Source organism: Mauremys reevesii, linkage group 2, assembly GCF_016161935.1.
Source record: "Mauremys reevesii isolate NIE-2019 linkage group 2, ASM1616193v1, whole genome shotgun sequence".
Classification (NCBI taxonomy): domain Eukaryota; kingdom Metazoa; phylum Chordata; order Testudines; family Geoemydidae; genus Mauremys; species Mauremys reevesii.
In genome coordinates this window covers 88651777-88670715 of record NC_052624.1, presented here as the reverse complement: position 1 = coordinate 88670715, position 18939 = coordinate 88651777, and the positions used below count along the sequence as shown (strand labels likewise).

Sequence of the window (18939 nt, the reverse complement as noted above, 5' to 3'; positions counted from 1 at the left end):
TGTTGACATTGAGCAGGGATAGTGCTACAGATCTCTCCGCAGTGGAGCTCTGCCAGTATCAACTGCTCCCTTCAGAATTTCAGTTCTCCCCAAGGAAGCACAATTAAAAACAAAGCTCTTGCTTACTGAAAGAAGACCCCAAATTTCACTGCAGAGGTATATTCCCCACCACAACCAAAAAAATCACATACTATATACAAGTAGTTCAGTACTCACCACTCACAACTCCCTTTAGACCAAACATATCATTTCTGCAATGTGCCTGATGCTCACCAGCTTGGGGAAATTGACCTCTGTGGTCAGTTGCAAGCCTGATCTTCCCTGAAGACAGCCCAGTGGCCTGCTACTGCAGCACCATGAGTAGAAGGAGCTTCATTTAATATGATCATTTATTTGTGTTACTGTAGCATCTAGAGGCACAAGTGAGATCAAGGGCCTATTATGCGTGATCAGTGTTTCCCAAACTTGAGACGCTGCTTGTTTAGGGAAAGCCCCTGGCAGGCCGGGCCGGTTTGTGTACCTGCCGCATCCGCAGGTCTGGCCGATCGCGGCTCCCACTGGCCGCGGTTCACTGCTCCAGGCCAATGGGATCTGCTGGAAGTGGTGGGCAGCATGTCCCTTGGCCCGCGCCGCTTCCAGCAGCCCCTATTGGCCTGGAGCGGCGAACCGCGGCCAGTGGGAGCCGCAATCGGCCGGACCTGCGGATGCGGCAGGTACACAAACCGGCCCGGCCCTCCAGGGGCTTTCCCTACACAAACAGCATCCCAAGTTTGGGAAACACTGTGCTAGATAGTGTACAAACACATATTAGGAGATGGCTCCTGTCCTGATGAGTTATAATTACCATAGACAAGATAGACAGAAAACCAGTGCACCCAGAGGTGAAGTAATTTGCCCATAGAAGGTCAATGGTAGAGCCAGGAATAGAGCCAAGGTCTCCTATGTCAGTGCTCTATCCACTAAAACATTTTTCTACGGTCAAATCTTTGTTCTAGTGAAGTCAAAGGCAAAGCTTCTCACCATTCAACAAAATATAATATGAAACACTCTGTCAATAGGGACATGGACCTCAGATTTCAGTACAAACTTGGGAGCCTATACAGCAACACAAAATATTATATATAAACTGGAAGGCAGGTAAAAGTTGGGGGGTGATGTTATGGTTCTGTGGGAACCAAACCTTTGAATTTCCTGATATGTGTGCATTTAAAAATCTTAGCTACAATCTTCCATTAGGGTATTTTTTAAAATTAAATATAAATATGTTTTATATTTCTTTTAAAGTCTACATGTGACCTCCTTTGATAAGCACTTTTATATAGCCTTTCCAGCAGTAGATCTCAAAGTACTAAGTATTAGCATTATTAAAGGAGTAATAGTAAATACTAAAAGCAGCAAAGAGTCCTGTGGCACCTTATAGACTAACAGACGTATTAGAGCATGAGCATTCGTGGGTGAATACCCACTTCGTCGGATGCATGTCATGGTCCAATACGTCTGTTAGTCTATAAGGTGCCACAGGACTCTTTGCTGCTTTTTACAGATCCAGACTAACACGGCTACACCTCTGATACTAGTAAATACTAAATAGCTCTTTGTCGATGCTGAATCTTATGCAAATTAGCAGTCAGTAAGACAAGTAGAACCTTGGTCAAATAGGACGTGTGTCAGTTTGAATTTAATTCTATGACTAAGAAAACATTCTATTTTCCCCAGTTATAGCTGTGTGTCTCTTGCACACACTGTACAACTAGGCTGATCTAGCTAAACTGATGCAAAGCCCTAATGTAGATAAACTTAAGCGAATTTAACCTTTGCTTAGAATAACCTTTGAAGTTTGCATAGTTCAGTTACCAAATCTAACTAAACTGATTTAAGCAAGGGTTAAACTCTTCAAAATGTTTCTATGTTAGGGATTTGCAGTAGTTTAAAAAGATCGGTTTTAAACCAATGTAGTTATACTGGTGCAAGTTTTCTAATGTTGACCAAGCCAAAGTTTCAAGTTCTGTTCAATCTCTGAACCTTCCGTCAACTCCGACCTGTCAGCAGAGCAACCCTTCCACTTCTATTTCTTCCCATCTTGGCCCCACTGCCTGTCTTCTGTTCATTTCCCAGGGTTGGCTTTATTGCAGTAAAGTGAAGCACACCACCATGAAAATACAGAAAAACCCCAGAAACACATCAGTCCTCAATTTCAAGATTTCCATTTTCTGATGAAGCCGTACACTGTGTTTCTGTTTGATCTATGTACACAAAGTGGATAGTCCTTAATTTCTCTTTTAGTGCTGTAATGTGACTTTATTGAACATTTATTTAAAACAGTTGCATTAACTCAGTTATTTTAATGAAATAAATGTATAAATATATTGTCTGAACAATGACCTATCCATCATTGTGTCTGAGAGCAACCTTTATTGCTTTTTGTATCTGATGTCTGCTTAGCTAAGCTTTTACACTGGAGATTCAGGTAGTGGCCTTTTGGGGCTTTCTTAAAGGCCAGAGCCTGTATGAAAAACTCTGAACAAAGAAACCCCTGAAGCCATGCAGTTTTAAAAGGGTTTACAAAGCCCACTGGGCCTCCTAGCTTATTTTGCAACAAGTCATATCCCATGAAGAAATTCACTTCTGTACAACTCAAAAACAGAGTTAGATTAAAGAAAAAGAAAGAAAAAAAGATGATCCCCTGCTGATCTGCCTGGTCTTTTACTGCCCGTATCCTCTAAAGAAAAGATGTTCTGATGATATATTACCCCAATACATCACTAAATGACAGTGTTCTCATGGTATTGTATCCTTAAAAATATGATGTATGCCAAAAGCACTAACAGGGAATACATAAGGGGTTCTTTTTATCCTTTAAAAATAATTTCAAAAGACTTTTAAGAAGTATGGTGGTTGTTGGTTTTGTTCAGAGAGTCCCACAATACACATACCAGCTCCCCCCCCCCCCCCGCAAAAAAAAATAATCAAGGGGAGTCCTAAAAGTTTCTCAAATATGGTAGATTACAAAAAAAAAAAAAGGACAGCATCAGAGAAGTTCTTCATTTAAGCAGGTTTTCATATAGGACCAAAGTGCTTGAGGAACAACCACAAAATAAAAATAGTAGCCCAAAAGAAAGTAGCAAGAGTTTGTTTTATAAGCACATGGCCTCCAGACACTGCTGTTTTAGCCCTGTTCAAGTCTGTTAAGTGCTGACCCTACTTTTTGTTTTCTTATGTGATCTTGCCTGTGATACACAACAGTGTACAAAAAGAAATAATTATTCACTGAGGCCTGCTGAGACAAAAGGGGGTAGCAGTGCTGTGCCAGTTTCCATAGAGGAGCAGGTTAAAAGGGAGGTGCAAGGAACTTGGCCATTTCAACCTGGACTTTTTGGAGGCGGCAAGAATTTTCAGGGTCTTTTCTCTCTGGCCTTCACCTCGCATTACCTCCTTTCTCTGCACTTCATAACCTCAGGTCAAACAGGACTGAGCTTTGTGCTTCAGTTATTAGTGTCACATTGAGGCAGTTGCTAATCACTGTATGGATAGCTTATCTTGGTGGTTGGCTTTTCAAAGAGCCTGATCCTTGTCCAACTGATATAATGAGATCAGAGTCAGGGCCCAAATGAGGTCATGGTCAGAAAAGTGACTATGAAAAAATGGCACTTTATTTGACATATCTTCTCCTTGTGTGTCTCTGCTTCATGATCACATTTTGTGGTTGGGCTAGTTTGTGCAGTCCTTACTCACAACGAATACTTTCACTGCAGTCAATGAAACCACCAGTATGAGTTAAGAGGCTCAGATCTGGCTCTTTGAAGGAGAAACACTCAGAATGCCTTGTGGTGCTAAGCAGACCCAGGTAATTACATATTTATTTGTAAATGTTTCTCTGGAAAGAAAGTTACTGTGTCTAAAAGAAGAAACTAATATTGCATAACCATGTGCAACCATTGAGTTTTTCAGGCAGAAATCTCAGCTCTGCAGGGCCAGTCTCACTTCTGGAAAGCAAATTCCCTTCTCTTTCACACATGTACAAACAGAGTCTAGAATGTCCACAGCTTATGAATCTCAATAAATAATAATAATAATAATAAATTGAGCAGAAGCAATACAAATATTTTTTTCATACACTGTGTTCCCTTTTCCTGCTCCCTATCCCTGGCTCCACTTGCACTGCTGGAAGTAACAAAAATACCTGGTTTTGACAAGTAAATGGAGCTGACATCAGACCGAAGAAACAGCATGAATGAGCTATGCACAACCCATTTGTCATCTTGACAAAGTGACTTTTGGTCACCGGTGGGACACTTTAAAGACATCTGCATGGTTGGCCTTGACCACCAGCAATTCTTACAGCCTGTAAGGGGCCCTGTGAGACTGAGAACACAACCTGCTTTAGAACTGGCTCCTGCAGTTATGTCTCTTGATGGTTGTAAAGGCTGTATGATATATCAGGTGTGAATAAGATCTTTGCTAGCTGGTTATATTTACATTGGTATTGACTGCAGATAGCATCTTGTTAGCTCAAATAATAAGCCTCAAATGCCGGGAAAGGGGATTATGCATGGCCAAAAATCCACAGAGCTAGAAACCCAGCCACCAATGATTTCACTATGTGGAATGGCACAGATTAGTCTGAAGTGACAGCATTCCGACAGCAATATTATTATATAAGCAGAAAGGAAAACGCAGGAAGGAAGCAGAGGAGGAAAAGTCAGTCTAAAATTCAGAGATTCCACAATAATAGTGCATGAGAGGCCTTAGTAACTTTAAGATGACATTAAATGGTGTGTTAAATGGGGTGTGTAACAATGAGAACTCCTTACATGTTTTAACATTCAGCCAAAAGAAATGAGGGCCCTAGTTATATATGAATCACACCCACAAATGCACATGACTAGTGCAAAATCTTGAGAAGATGCTTAAAATCCTTACAAACAGTGCTTACAACATCTGGCTCTGGAGTCACACAGAACTTTCATGGAGTGAAGTCCCATCTAGCTCTTCTCAGTATGCCTGAAACTATGCCAATCTCAGAAAACCTTCCTATGCTGCATGGCACAAAACAGATAACAGTGCTCAAACAGACAGGAGCCAATGGAACACATCTTCATCCCTCAAAAATGGCTGATTTCCAGTGAGCTTCCCTTTATTATATGGTTCCCTTTTTTGACTCTGAGATTTGTACATTTCAGTATGTGGGTTGGCTTAACACACCAAGAGATTTGAGGGTGACAAAGAGACCCCTACTTTTATAAACAATAAGGTATTGAACACATCACCCTGTGTAATGAATGGAAGGTATAGTCACACCCTAGAATTTTGGAGATTATTAATGCTGCCACAGCTATTACTGGGGTAACAGAGCTCTTTCTTTGTGGATTAGAAACCTTACCACATGTCAATCAAATTATGTACCAGCAGCTGTACAGATGTTAAAGTTAAATAAACCATACTTTTGCATGTGTACACAAGCTACTTGTTAAATCTCAACATCATAATGTTTTTCCTTTCCCCATATATGCCAAATGAGACTAGAGCACAAGTCTTACCAGGCCTCTGCCCTTAATAAATAAATAAATAAATAAATAAATATGTTCTTACCTGTTACTCTTTCAATATTTTAAAGAAAATTTTTAAAATTTTCCAACATTCTTTCAAAAATTTTCTTTAAAAAAATCCTTATTTCCAGGCTAAACTATTGCAAGCCACATTTGCAACCCAGCATGCATTTTTTAGCATGAAGGCATTTACCAGTTCAGATCACTGATCCACCAATTCTTGTAGATTGACTTCAGCAGTAGCCAACATCAGATATTTAAAAAAAAAAAGTGATAAACATGAAAATTAGTTGTGCCTTATAAAAGAAAAAACATTCCCCCCCCCTAGAAGTCATTAAATAGAACTCTGAAGTATGTGATTTGATTACCCTTGTCAATGTCTTAGCTTGCACAGCTACATGTTAGGTTAATGGTCCTTTTTAAAATTCCAGCCACAACATTTGACCTGATGATACCCTCCTGTAGCAGTGAATTCCAAAAGGTACAGCCTGCAGGTGCTTCACTAACTGGCATCATGAAAACACCCTCATTAGGTGGCCTTCAAGCAATTGTTTATCAATTAAGTCGTCTTCTTCCCCACCCCTCCTCAATTATACATAATCACTAGCCATGGCTCAGTCAGAGGAAAGAAACAAAGCACAAGATCAAGACAATCAAGATCTTTAATTCCTCTTTTTGTAGCTCTCCAATCACTACTAGACCCTCTCACATAAATAAATAAACAAATACACAAACATAACAACAGCATAATCAGGCACAGTGTTTGCAGCCTTTGGGCCCTATCCATTTCCCATTAAATTCAGGGAATGTAATAGTGAGTATGATAAAATAAAACCAGAAGTTTTAGCCTATGGATTGTCAGACATCCAAATTATTAGGCCACCACTCCCACATTTCATTATTAAGATCCTGATCCTATAACGTTTTAGGTATGTGCGTCACTTTAAACAATAGTCACAATACATAACACTAAGCATGTGTTTTAAGTCTTTGCAGGATTGGGACCTGAGTACCTAGGTACCTTACCAGCCATTAAAGGATTTAAATTGTACATATCCCAGTTTAGAGGGGCTTAAAAGAGTGGCATTTCTATTTTTTTGACCACTACCTCTCTGGGATGAGAGTGGATAATTTGTTGATAAGCTGTGCAAATAATAATGCAAATATCATCTCTTTTTGTTCTGTTTGTGAATTGTCTGTGAGCAGATTTCAATTTTCTGAAATGTACTCACTATTCAGAATTATTTGTGAATTTCTTCAGTGACTAATGCTTTCTCTACAGATTATTTGAAAATAGTTCATGGCTGAGACTGAAAATGAAACTATAGAGGCCTCATTTTGATAGTCTATATTTTCCAGATTATATTACTGCCTTTTTCTTAATAGTAAGGATGTATGTGAATAATGATAAAGGGAAGGTCCTGATGCTAATAATGTTTATGTCAACGGTACTGTTAATATGAGTAAAGTTATTCATTAAGTAAGTATTTGCAACCCTGGAGCCCGAGACAGTTACAGAGCTTCTGTAAATTCTTAGCTGTCATAATAAAAATGAATATGTATAGGGTCTCATTTCCCCACATTTGGGGCCGAAAACTCATGAGAACAGCTTATGAGATTTTGACATCATTAGACTTGGCCTGAACTTGATTCATCCTTGAACCCAAACTCTAGACCAGGGGTAGGCAACCTATGGCACGCGTGCAAAAGGCAGCACTCGAGCTGATTTTCAGTGGCACTCACACTGCCCAGGTCCTGGCCACCGGTCCGGGGGACTCTGCATTTTAATTTAATTTTAAATAAAGCTTCTTAAACATTTTGAAAACCTTATTTACTTTACATACAACAATAGTTTAGTTATATATTATAGACTTATAGAAAGAGATCTTGTAAAAATGTTAAAATGTATTACCGGCACGCGAAACCTTAAATTACAGTGAATAAATGAAGACTTGCCACACCACTTCTGAAAGGTTGCCGACCCCTGCTCTAGACTAAACTTGAACATTGCACAGCTGACCCCATCTCTAGTTTTATTACTGTTGGAACTGGCTGAAAGACAGGGAGGAGCAAAGGGGAGGGAATTGGTTCCTAATTTTTCCCTCACGTTACTGAAATTTATAAATTTCAAGATTTTTCTGGTTTAAACAGAGAGGAAAAATGGCAGAAAATTCCACAGAAAATTCTTCGATCTTTCACCCAAATTTTAATACATTCAGCATTTTCCAACCAGTTCTAATTGTACATTATTTTGTCCAAAAAAACCCCCCCAAAATAAAAAAATTGTGAGGTTTTCAGTTTTTCAACAAAAATCCAAAAACATTTCAAGAAAAACTTCAGCAAAAACCACACCTTTTTTTTATTTTCATCAACATTTTTCACTGAAACAAAACACATTTCCAACTCCAATATTAATTAACAGCACTATCAATCTGCCTTGCCAATTACAGGAGCAAAAAGCTGTGGTAGCTTCCTCTAAAAAAAAGTCTAAAATAGAAAAACACACGAAATGACAACCTCAGACCAGGAGGGTGTGGGTAACAACAAATAACGAAAAGGAATATCGTAAATTTTGTATGAAGTCATTTTAAAATTTAAAAATAAGACACAAGAAGAGAGAAATACATTGCAGTAGCATAGGGTCCAGCTTTGGATTGCTAGCTAAAACAGGTGGTTTTTAGGGAGAGATTTGAATAGGATTGCCAAGTGTCCAATTTTTTACCAGAAAGTCTGGTCAAAAAGGGGACCCAACAGTGTTCAGTCAGCACTACTGTCCGGACCACAGAAGTCCAGTTACCTGAATAACCATTCGCAGTCGGCTTCTGTTCCGCCATAGGGAAGGCGGGACAAGCCGCTGCTGCTGGAGGGGCACTGTGCGGCTCTGGCGGAGAGAGGTACCAGCAGCAGGCATCCAGGAGGAGAGATCCTGAAGCATGTGGCATTTGAGGAGTGGGGCTGGTGGCTGGACTCACGACCTGAGTCCCCTTCTCAGCTTCTTTTGTGCCCTGCCCCGGGGGTGCTGCCCCTGCATCCTGCCCTAGTCACCCCTCCACCTCCAGAGCGCGGCTCTCCCTCCTCCATTCTACCCCAGTAAGCTCCACCCCTGGAGCATGGTTCTCCCTGCCCTGTCCTGTCCCAGTCACCCCTCCCACCCTGGAGTGTGGCTCGGCCTTGAAACTCCTGCCCACGTCACTCCTCCACCACTAGAGCCCTGCTCAGCTGGTGGCGGGAGGGAAGTGGAGAGAGCAGCAAGTGACAGGGGGTGGGGGGAAGATGAGTGGGGGACAGGGCCCTAGGGAGAAGAGGCAGAGCAGGAGGGGAGGAAGGTTTTCACAAATTAGATAGCTGGCCACCCTAGATTGGAAGACGGAGAGTAAAGATGTGTTGCACATTGCAAGAAGGACACTGTTCCAGACATTGAGTATCAAACTAACTAACAAACACACACACAAACACAGACACAAGATGTGACTGGGAGAAAGAGACTAAATGAATATGAAAGCTAGAAGAGTTATCACAGCATAGGTCATGAGGCAAGGAGTAGGTAGGGCAATACAAGGGAAGAGATATAGACTGCACTTTGAAAGTGAGGACAATGATTGCAGAAAGGTACAGGGAGCCCATAAAGGTGAATGGCCAGAGCAGGTTAAAAGGAATATTATTTTAGCTACAGCCTGGTAGATAGAAGGAAAAGTCAGGAAGCATGAGAGATGGCAGTTACTATCGTTAGGAGGTACAAGATGATTGCATACTAGTACAATAAGTTTTTTAATACTCTGCTGTGTTATTAGTAACACAGGTAAAGATTTTTACACAATATAATTTGACTATGACATTATGACATTATTTGACTATGAGCTTAATATAAAAAAACAAACAAAACAAAACAAAACAACCCCCCACAAACACTAAGCTTCCATTTCACTTGATTTTTGTTTAAATTAACTTTTTTTCTCCCCTCAGAAATTTCTATTAAAACATGATGGGGAACTAAAAACAGTTATAAAAATCTTTTTTTTTTCACCCAATATGGCAGCACAAAGTTGAACACCAGAAACATTGATACTGTGAGTCATCAAGTTACAGGACCACACTTTTTAAAAAGGCTTTTAACAACTCAATTGAAGAAACTGGAAAGCCTATAAAATCCATGTACAGGTACCTGTATACCTTTAAAACTCCATTTTGATATTGGACCAGCTTTTTAATAATGTTATTCTTATTGGCAATTTTAAAAAATGCCTTAACATAGACTTATCCATTTTGTACTTACCAAAGACACGTTCCAAAGACATTTGCAACCTATATTACATTTTTCCATTTTGTTTATGGCATTTCTGTGCCTCTCACAATTTATTTAATGTATTACTTATTCATTTTAATTATGATCTTTTGTACTCAAATTTTCAGAGCCTTTAATTATACCATAGTGAAGCTTTTTCCCATAATTGTTATACTGAATCTTCAACGTGAGTGCAGCGTTCCTATTGTCAACTTCTGTCCAGTAGGGTTGTGCCAAGATCTGTAATCAATCCAACACTGTGTGTTTGGCTCAGTGCAGCAAATTCATTGTTAGTGATGTGCAAGTAGTGAATTATTCACTATCCCAAATAGTCCAAGCATAATGTGAAATAGCTACTTCAAGCCTCATGTATCTCTGTTATTGCAGATTTATGGAACAGTTTAAACACATTGTGTCACTCATGATGCATTACATCCGGTTGCAACAAATCACAAAAGTGAATGTCATGATGCAGAATAATAAGCTGAAATGTAAAGGCAAAAACACCTTTGTGGGGAGTGCAATCTCACCAGGCAGTACAAAGCAATGAGTCAATCTGAAATGGATCTGACTGATCAGAGCAGGGCAAATGGGAAATTCACCACAGTTCACCTTGCACTTGAATTTTTTTCAAGACACTTGGCAAGATTCAGTGTCACTCTCGCTGCAGGGAGAAATGTGATAATTGGAAATGACTTAAAATTTGTGAAGCACATAGATAACAAAAATCAAAACCTCACTCCATCAAGTAACATATAATAAATAACAATAATTAACAATTTAGAGTTTTATCAGGTAGGATTCCAAAGCACTTTACAAAACTTAAACTGATATTACAGACAAAATACTAGCTGACAACAGAAAATAGGTCTGATCCCCCAAAGGACTATGTGACAAAAGCAGTATAATTTATGACTATACACTGGCTATGAACAGGTCTGGCTGCATAATATATTCTCATTCAGAACTAAAATAAATTACATGCAAGGTTGTATGCAGGCAGCATGACTTGGTTAGAGTACCAATATCTGTGGGTGGTAGTACATATCTATCACACCTCTCCTCAACTCCATTTGGGGAAGTCCTGAGGAGCAGACTTCTCCATATGTTTCAGGAGAGCCAGAACTAGATGGCCCATCTTGTGTCATGTGCTTCTAAAGAGTGCTGGTTTGGTTTGTGTGCTGTTTTTCTGGCCTATGCACCCAGGTAAGCCAGAATCTAGCCTTACGCTGACTTATTGTATATGGTAGTATAATTATAGCAGAGTCTATGAACTATCTGCTAGCTCATCCCTTTGCAGAGGCTACTAAACCAAGTTGTTTCTACAGCAGTTAATTAACTTCAGTTTATGATTTCAGTAAATCCTTGCTCTCACCAGTATCTTTATGTACACACACTGGCCTCCAACGTCCCTGGCAACAAAAAAAAAAAAAAATACACAGACACTCGGCTGTACCAGACACCATTTTTCTATTTAGGAAACAGAGTGTATATTAGCTTTTTAAAAATTGGATAAAAACTAATAAAGCCCAGCATTAGGGGCATGTTTGCACTGTAGGAAGAGTCTTTCAAATACTGATCAAAACAACATTCTCTCACTATGAGTCTATGAGAGTTACTAATAAACCACTGTGACCACGGCTCTTTTGTCTCTTTGGGTTTGGGTGGCGTTTTTGGATCGTTCAAACTGACAGAAGATGCTCTTTTGGTAGGTTCTTTAGATGAATCTATTGAAATTAAATAAAATAGGTATGAAAGAACTGTTTGATGATTTTTTTTAATATACACTTTTCCACTAAAATTCATCTGGGCTACATTATATCTTGACACAATAAAAATTGAATCCTGATGTACTAAAACACTGCCATCTTCATTGAACATGTGCTGAACATTTGCTCTCATGCTGGCCATCCACTCTCAGATATGGATTTGTGCAATAGAAACCAACTGGGATACTTACAGGTAAAGAATCCCGAAAATCCAGGTAGGATAACTTTCTTGCTTTTTTTCTTGGGTGGGTTATTTTTGTTTGGTTTGATTTAATATGTGGATCAAAAACATGTTAAGTTAGGTGGAATACTGGTTCTTATAACACTGAATTTAACATAATTTTTATCAGCAAAGGTTAAATTCTTATATTGCATATTTGGCGTTAAAAGCAGAAATAAAACTCATGCCAAGCAAAGCTCTGATTTCTAGTTTCCTGAGCTCCTGCCTCAAAGCTTTTCTCAGATTTCCATTACTGGGTTACACTTTCTGGCTCACATTTGTTTCCTTCTCTTCTGGATTTAGTTGATAAAAGGTTGAGAAGTACGATTACCACTCCTCAGGTGTAGTTGGCAGGTTTAAGGCAGGAGGCAGAGTGCGGGGAAGAAATGGAACTGGTTTAGATGTGGTTCGTCAAGGTCACCACTGGCTTTTATCAGCTGTTATTTCATATGTGACATACACATTTTTCTTATGGATCATGGAGAAAAAATACTCCACCACCACACTAAAACCCTAGTATTCTTGATCATATAAGAACCATTTTTGCTGTAGGTCTAATACATGAGAGATAAGCTCTGCAACCATCAGGCCATCATTACCTGTCTAGGGTTCAGTCTCCTAGTTCCTTGTAATTAAGGACAACAGACACTTCTCACCTATCCCTTTGAACTGGTATGCTAATTTTTTTTTCATTTTAAAACTACATCCGTCTGACTCCAGCCAATGAATAAGGTTATTCTTGGATCCCTCCTTGCTTCTGGCAAGGTGTTTGGGTTTATGTAGACGATGATGAATGAGAATGAAATTATATGGCTCTCTTCACCACCACAACCATCCATCATCATCCTCATCATCACCACCACCACCACTGCTGCCATGAGCTCATGTCACCTTTGAAAAATTCAGAGCTCAAAAGTTTAATTCAGGATAAATTGATTCCGCTGGACTTTAAGTTTTTGCACTATAATTATATGCAGGCTCTCATCTCACCTACTTCTGCCAGACTGTAGCATTTTTATGTCTTTTCCAAGCTTATGTTGAAGTATATATATATTTTTTTTAAAAGAAAATACTATGATATCAGATGTGAGCCTATTTTCAGCTTTAGACCAATTTCAGCCAAAACTCTGGACCAACAAAAACTGAGTTAAACTTGCCCATTTACTTTACGTATAACATAGTTTAACTTGAAATATTCCATGCACATTTTATATACAGAACATTCATATTAACAAATTCTAATCTAAGCTTCCCTTTACATTCAGCAATAGTATTCGTTTTTTCATTTTCCTTTTAAAATCTCGAGTCTAAAGTACATATATGAACTCTGAAAAACTCAAACCAGTATCCTATATGATAGGTCTTCATATGTATGTAACTTCTCACTAGCCCATGTTTCAGTTCTGTGCCTGAGTAGCCTCAATACTATAATTCTGTGCATTGAATCAAAGTTCCAAGGTCATATTACCTGGCATGATCAAGTCCTTTGTCTATGGGCATTTTTGGTTTGGTTATTTGTTTTGCACATTAATAAACCTGATTTCCACAGATCTATGAAGATATTTTTAGAATGGAATTTCCGCAGCTTGTATCTTACATTGGGTATTGTAGCTATAATCCCCAAAAGTCTTGGAGAATTAATGGCAGGCATAAATGAATGACCCCCTTGAACTGACTCAATACTTTGCTGGTATCAGGGGCGGCTCTAGAAATCACGCTGCCCCAAGCAGTGCGGTGCGCTGCGCCGCCCTTCCCCGGTCCTGCAGCGGGTCCCTTCTTCCCGCGGCTCCGGTTGAGCTCCCGCTGTGGCAGGTCGACCGGAGCCCGGGACGAGTGGACCTGCCGCAGGCATGACTGCGGCGGGTGCCGTGGTCCCGCGGCTCCGGTTGACCTGCCGCAGTCATGCCTGCGGGAGGTCCAGCCGAGCCGCGGGACGAGCGCCCCCTCCGCAGTCATGCCTGCGGCAGGTCCACTCGTCCTGGGCTCCGGTCGACCTGCCGCAGCCATGACGGCGGCAGGTCCGCCGGCACAGACTCCCGCCCTCCCCGGCGGCAGGGGACGCCCCCTACATTTTGCCGCCCTAGGCACCAGCTTGTTTTGCTGGTGCCTAGAGCCGCCCCTGGCTGGTATACATATGACTGTCGGCAAATGTATCTTTACCCATCATACCACATTAAACTCATACATGTTCTCTAAAGCCTGGACTTCTTCCAGTCAACCACAGAATCCACAAAGTTTCACAGCTTTTGTTTGCAGAAAGAGCATTTTAGACATTTTAATTTTCAACCATTAAGTTAGTACAAACTAATTTTGTAGCCAAATTCATTAATAAGTACCATCTTTCATTTTTTTTTGTATAATTCAGTAGAACATACTGTATCATCTAGGGACACTTGGATTCTTGTGTAAAAAGTGAGTAATCATCTTTTACCTGTAGATTTTCAATTTACAGAGACGATATTTTTTTCTACTGTTGTTTCTCAGAAGGTTGGTTTACTTAATCTTTGTTATTATTAACTTCTGATATAGACAGTCACCTTCACCTGTTTATCATTTCTTACTGTTAGAAAAAGTCCACTGTACTTTTTAGACACAGAAATTATGTTTTCCAGTTACTGTCAAAGCCTCCATATACAAGAAAGCAGAGGCACTATTCTTAGTTACCTTCAGTCTGCTTTGCACCACTCCAATGGCGCAAACCAGCCAGCAAGACAGCTTACTTGGGATTGGGAATTTTCCTGACATACAGGTATTCCCCAGGAGGCACAGGGCTACAGGTGTAGGGTGAATTGCTAGTACAAAGAGTATTCACCCACGAAAGCTCATGCTCCAAAACGTCTGTTAGTCTATAAGGTGCCACAGGACTCTTTGCTGCTAGTACAAAGAGGAAGTCAGAGCACCTCCGCACTTCAGCTATCCCAACATATGGAACAGCACTTTAAGGATGTTGGCAGCCAAACATAAGTTAAAGCTCTCAAAATCCAGAAGTCACACAGCTGGCATAAAGCCATCTTTTGCCCACCCAGAACTTAAAAGTGATTTCAGTCAGCAGACCCAAAACTGTCCTACCACCACTGTAATTAGTCCTTCATTGTGGTGAGAAAATAAAGGTTTGTTTGCTAATACTGCCACTATACTATTCATATCTGCTCACAAAGGGAAGTCTTGTGGATGGAAAAGGATGGTCTTGTGGTTAAATCACTGGAGTGGGTGTTAGGAAACCTGGCCTCTATTCCCTCTTCTGCCGCAGACCCCTTGTGAGACTTCTGTGCTTTACATTTCTTGTCTGCAAAACTGAGGCTATTAGGTTATGAGGCTAAATTCATTAATGTTTGTAAAAAGCTTTGTGATTATTAAATGGGAGGCACTATAGAAATGCAAAGTATTTTTGTGTAAGAACTCATATTAAAACTATTGTTTTATAATCACTCATAATGCCATAGTTTTGCTTCTTTACAGATTAGTTGCCTGATCCTGTAAACACTTATTACTAATGAGTAGTTCCATCCTGTACACAAAAGCAAAAGGGTAATTTATCAGATTTCAGTTAGTGGTAAGATATAAAATATTTTAAAGATTTTCTTGCACATACTTCTAGTTCATGTACTGCCTGAGAGAGATTTAGGCCAGGGGTTCTCAACCTTTTTCTTTCTGAGGGCCCCCGATCATGCTGTAAAAAATCCACAGCCCACCTGTGCCACAATAACAGGTTTCTGCATATAAAAGCCAGGGCCAGCGTTAAGGGGTAGCAAGCAGGGCAATTGCCCAGGACCCCATGCCACAGGGGGCATTGTGAAGCTAAGTTGCTCAGGGCCCCAGACTTCAGCCCTATGCAGTGGGACTTTGACTTTCTTCCCTGGGCCCTAGCAAATCTAACACTGGTCCTGCTTGGTGGACCCCCTGAAACCTGCTTGTGCCCCCCCACCCCCGGGGGCCCTGGACCCCAGTTGAGAACCACTGCTTTAGACCATATAGAGTCAAAATTCTTCTAGTCTTCCAGTATTTTTTGCAATGTTCATCCACCTTGTTTTCAAGCCAAGTTAATCCATGTTTTCTAAAAGTGTGTTGACTGAGTCAATGTTACAAATTGAGGTTTAAAAATATAAATATTTTTCCCTGATGTGTTACTTTTAGCCTGACATCGAATTTCTACATAAATTGTTTCTTCGCTGCTCCTAACTCCTTTCTGTTAGGCAGAGCTATGTGGCAGATATTTGGGAAACATAAAATCTTGGACCCATTATAAAATCCATCTTCATGTATTTTTTTGTTTTTCCTTTTATTTCTTTGATCTCTATGCCTCTCTTCCCCCCGCCCCTTTTGTCACTGATATCTAAAAAGTTATCATTGGGCCCGACCCAAAATCCATCAATAGCAATGGAAAGACTCCAGCTGACTTCGGTAGATTTGTTCAACTAAAGAGCATCCAAAATGTTTAACCATGAAACTGAAAGCCAGTGCAAGAATATTTCCTCAGGAAAGGATTACAAAGTAGTGTAATTGTTAATGACTATGGCAGCTGAATTCCCAGCACAAACAGCAGTGACATCCTCAGAATGACACTTTTTATAAAAGTATCATGTATGTTCGCATTGTCTTCATATTACAATCAGTGTAGTCAGGAGTGCCTGAAAATATACTGTGTTGTACTTTCAAAACTAAAGTTTTGGACTTTAAATCATCTGCATTTTTTTGCTTTACTAACTTGTTGTATCCCTCATGTGTCCCTTATGCCATTTTTTCAACAGTCAGTATCTGTATAGGTTGAAAGCAACAGCACCCTCAAACCCCATATTTCAACCTCTTTGCTCTGCTCATAGGTATTGGCTATGCAGAAATTTTTTGTACTAGAGCACGTTACTTTGTGAAAATAATTCTCACCATGAATGCACATTATGAATGTAGTAATCAGTGAGTCTCACAATGTCATATTAAAGTCATTTATGAGTTTAAAGTCAAAATGATGATTCCAAGATAGCGAACTGGAATATTTTCTAGTTAGCTCAGCACTGAGATAACCTTGCATTGCATAAAGGCAACAAATACCCAAGCTTTGATTATACAATGTATTCCTTTCTTTGCACAGTCACTTTTAGTACAGCCCTTAGTGTTCTTATTACCTGAAATCCAAACTTACCAGGCAAATGCATATTATACAAGGATTGTCTGTGATAAATGGGATCTGTAGAACTTCCCCTTCATTTTCACATTTTGCAACAGATCCTGAGATGGAAATCAGAATAAAAAATATGTTTTCAAATTGTAATTCACTGGCTCTCTTCAGTATCTAGGTTCCTAATTCTGATTTAAACTCCTGTACAGCTCCTAGCCTTCAGTTTTAAATCTCACCTGCTCTAACTAACCAAGAATATCGGAAACAAATGCACAGAGACTATTCAGTTTCAAAGGGGCAGTTTCTATAAGATCCTGATGAGAGCTGGCAAATGACTAGCCTTTTTATTCTGTACAAAATCTAGACTTTCCTAGTGTGCCCCATTTACAGCAGAGCTGCTTTTTCTCCTCGCAGATGACCTATGCAATAATGAGTATTTCATTAATAATAGGATACTTCTGTAAATGACCTGATCCAAAGCTTATTGAAATCAGTGGAAAGAATTCCATTTACTTCAGTGGGTCAGGCCCTTGGTACAATACCATCAACTCAACCCAGCACCTTTTTCTGATCCACAAAGAACAGACTGCCATCAGAGTCGATTTACAAAAGGAGTCAAATTAGAGATACGGTCTCTCCCCTGATTAGTCCTGTCTTATCTCATGTTGGAATCACTTTTTGAAACCTAATACGTCTTGCTTTTACTAGAAATTGACTCAACATTTTCCTCTATGCACCAGGTGTCAGTAAAGTGTGTGTCCTTCAAGAAAGAAAAAAAAGCAGCAGCGTAGCTCTTCACCTGCCTGCATACATGTAATTATATCCTACTATCATTAACCTTTCCTTCTAAAATGCATTTGTAAAACAAATGAATATAAGGCAAATCTAGTACTTTCAACAACCAATGCGATAAATAATACAACAAACAAGGCCAGGGCACTTATTATTAGTTATTAGGGTTTGCTAACGAATTACTCCAAAAGCCCAGCGTGGCCCTGGGAGGTGGGAATCTGGTTTGATGTCAAAGAGCTTCTGGGCTTGAGCGGTCCGAGGTTACCCATCATCATTTGTAAATGGGCACCGCTCCTCTTGTAGGTCTACCTGCCCCACTTCCCCGGAGCCCCCCCGGGATGCTGAGCGGAGCCCGTCCCCGGGATAACGCAGCTGCCAGGCGGGTTTCCCCAGCTCCTGCCGGCCAGGCGTGAAGCGCTGCTGCTTTGCCCTGGCGGGGCACGGCGCAGAGCCGCTCTCCGGGCTCCGTGGGCGAGTCTCCCGCTTACCTGTCAGGAAGGAGGACGCCAGAGACATCTGGCCCCACAGGGGGCTGAGCAGGAGCCAGGCGGCGAAGGGGAGCGCGGGGGAGCGGAGCCGCGGAGCCAGAGCCCTGCCGCTGGAGAGCCAGAGCATCGTCCCCTGGAGCCGAGCCCGGGCTGCGGCGGCGAGAGGGGCTCCCGGCGTGTGAGGAGCCGGGGAGGGAGGCAGGGAGGAGGGGTCCTGCTGCTGCTGCCGCCGCTGCTCTGAGTCTCCCCAGGGCGGCGCGGCGTTTCCCCGCCCGAGTGGGCTGTGCAGGGCGCCGCCGGGCTGGGCAGGGGGCGCGGATCCCGGCTCGGCGCTGACAGGGCGAGTGGCTGGGCAGCCCGAGCGGCCAGGGAGCTGCCGCCGCCCCCGCCTGCCCCCGGACCCAGCCCGCCGCGCACCTCCCCCGCCTCCGCCCCCGCCGCCTGCCCCGGGCCCCCGCAGCGCCAGGGGCGGGGAGAGGCAGAGCCCGGCTCCGAGCGGGGGACACTGCCCCGCCGGGGGACCCCCGCGGCTCGGGCACCTGGGGGTCAGTGTCCGGCCTCCCGGCTCTGCCTGCACGGCGCTGGGGAAGCAGCTGTCAGCGCCTGCCCCTCTCAGCCCTGGCACCCCCCCCCCGTCGCAGGCAGCCCTGCCACTTGGACCTCCCCCCCCATCGCTCCTTCGCCTGCACCCCTTCCTTTGTACCCTCCCTTCACCCGTACCCCTCCCCT

At 41.6% G+C, this 18939-nt stretch overlaps 1 protein-coding gene across 1 annotated transcript in view; it reads right to left on the bottom strand.

Moving 5' to 3' along the window:
* The window catches only part of BMPER (BMP binding endothelial regulator), a 215892-nt gene extending 197561 nt beyond the window's left edge, over positions 1-18331 (bottom strand). The window contains exons 1-2 of the mRNA XM_039527768.1: positions 18211-18331; positions 16955-17040 (exon numbers count right to left, since the gene is read on the bottom strand). Coding sequence (XP_039383702.1) covers positions 16955-17040; positions 18211-18238 — 114 coding nt within the window. The 5' untranslated portion in view covers positions 18239-18331. The remainder of the gene's footprint in view (positions 1-16954; positions 17041-18210) is intronic.
* Between the last annotated feature and the right edge of the window lie 608 nt (positions 18332-18939).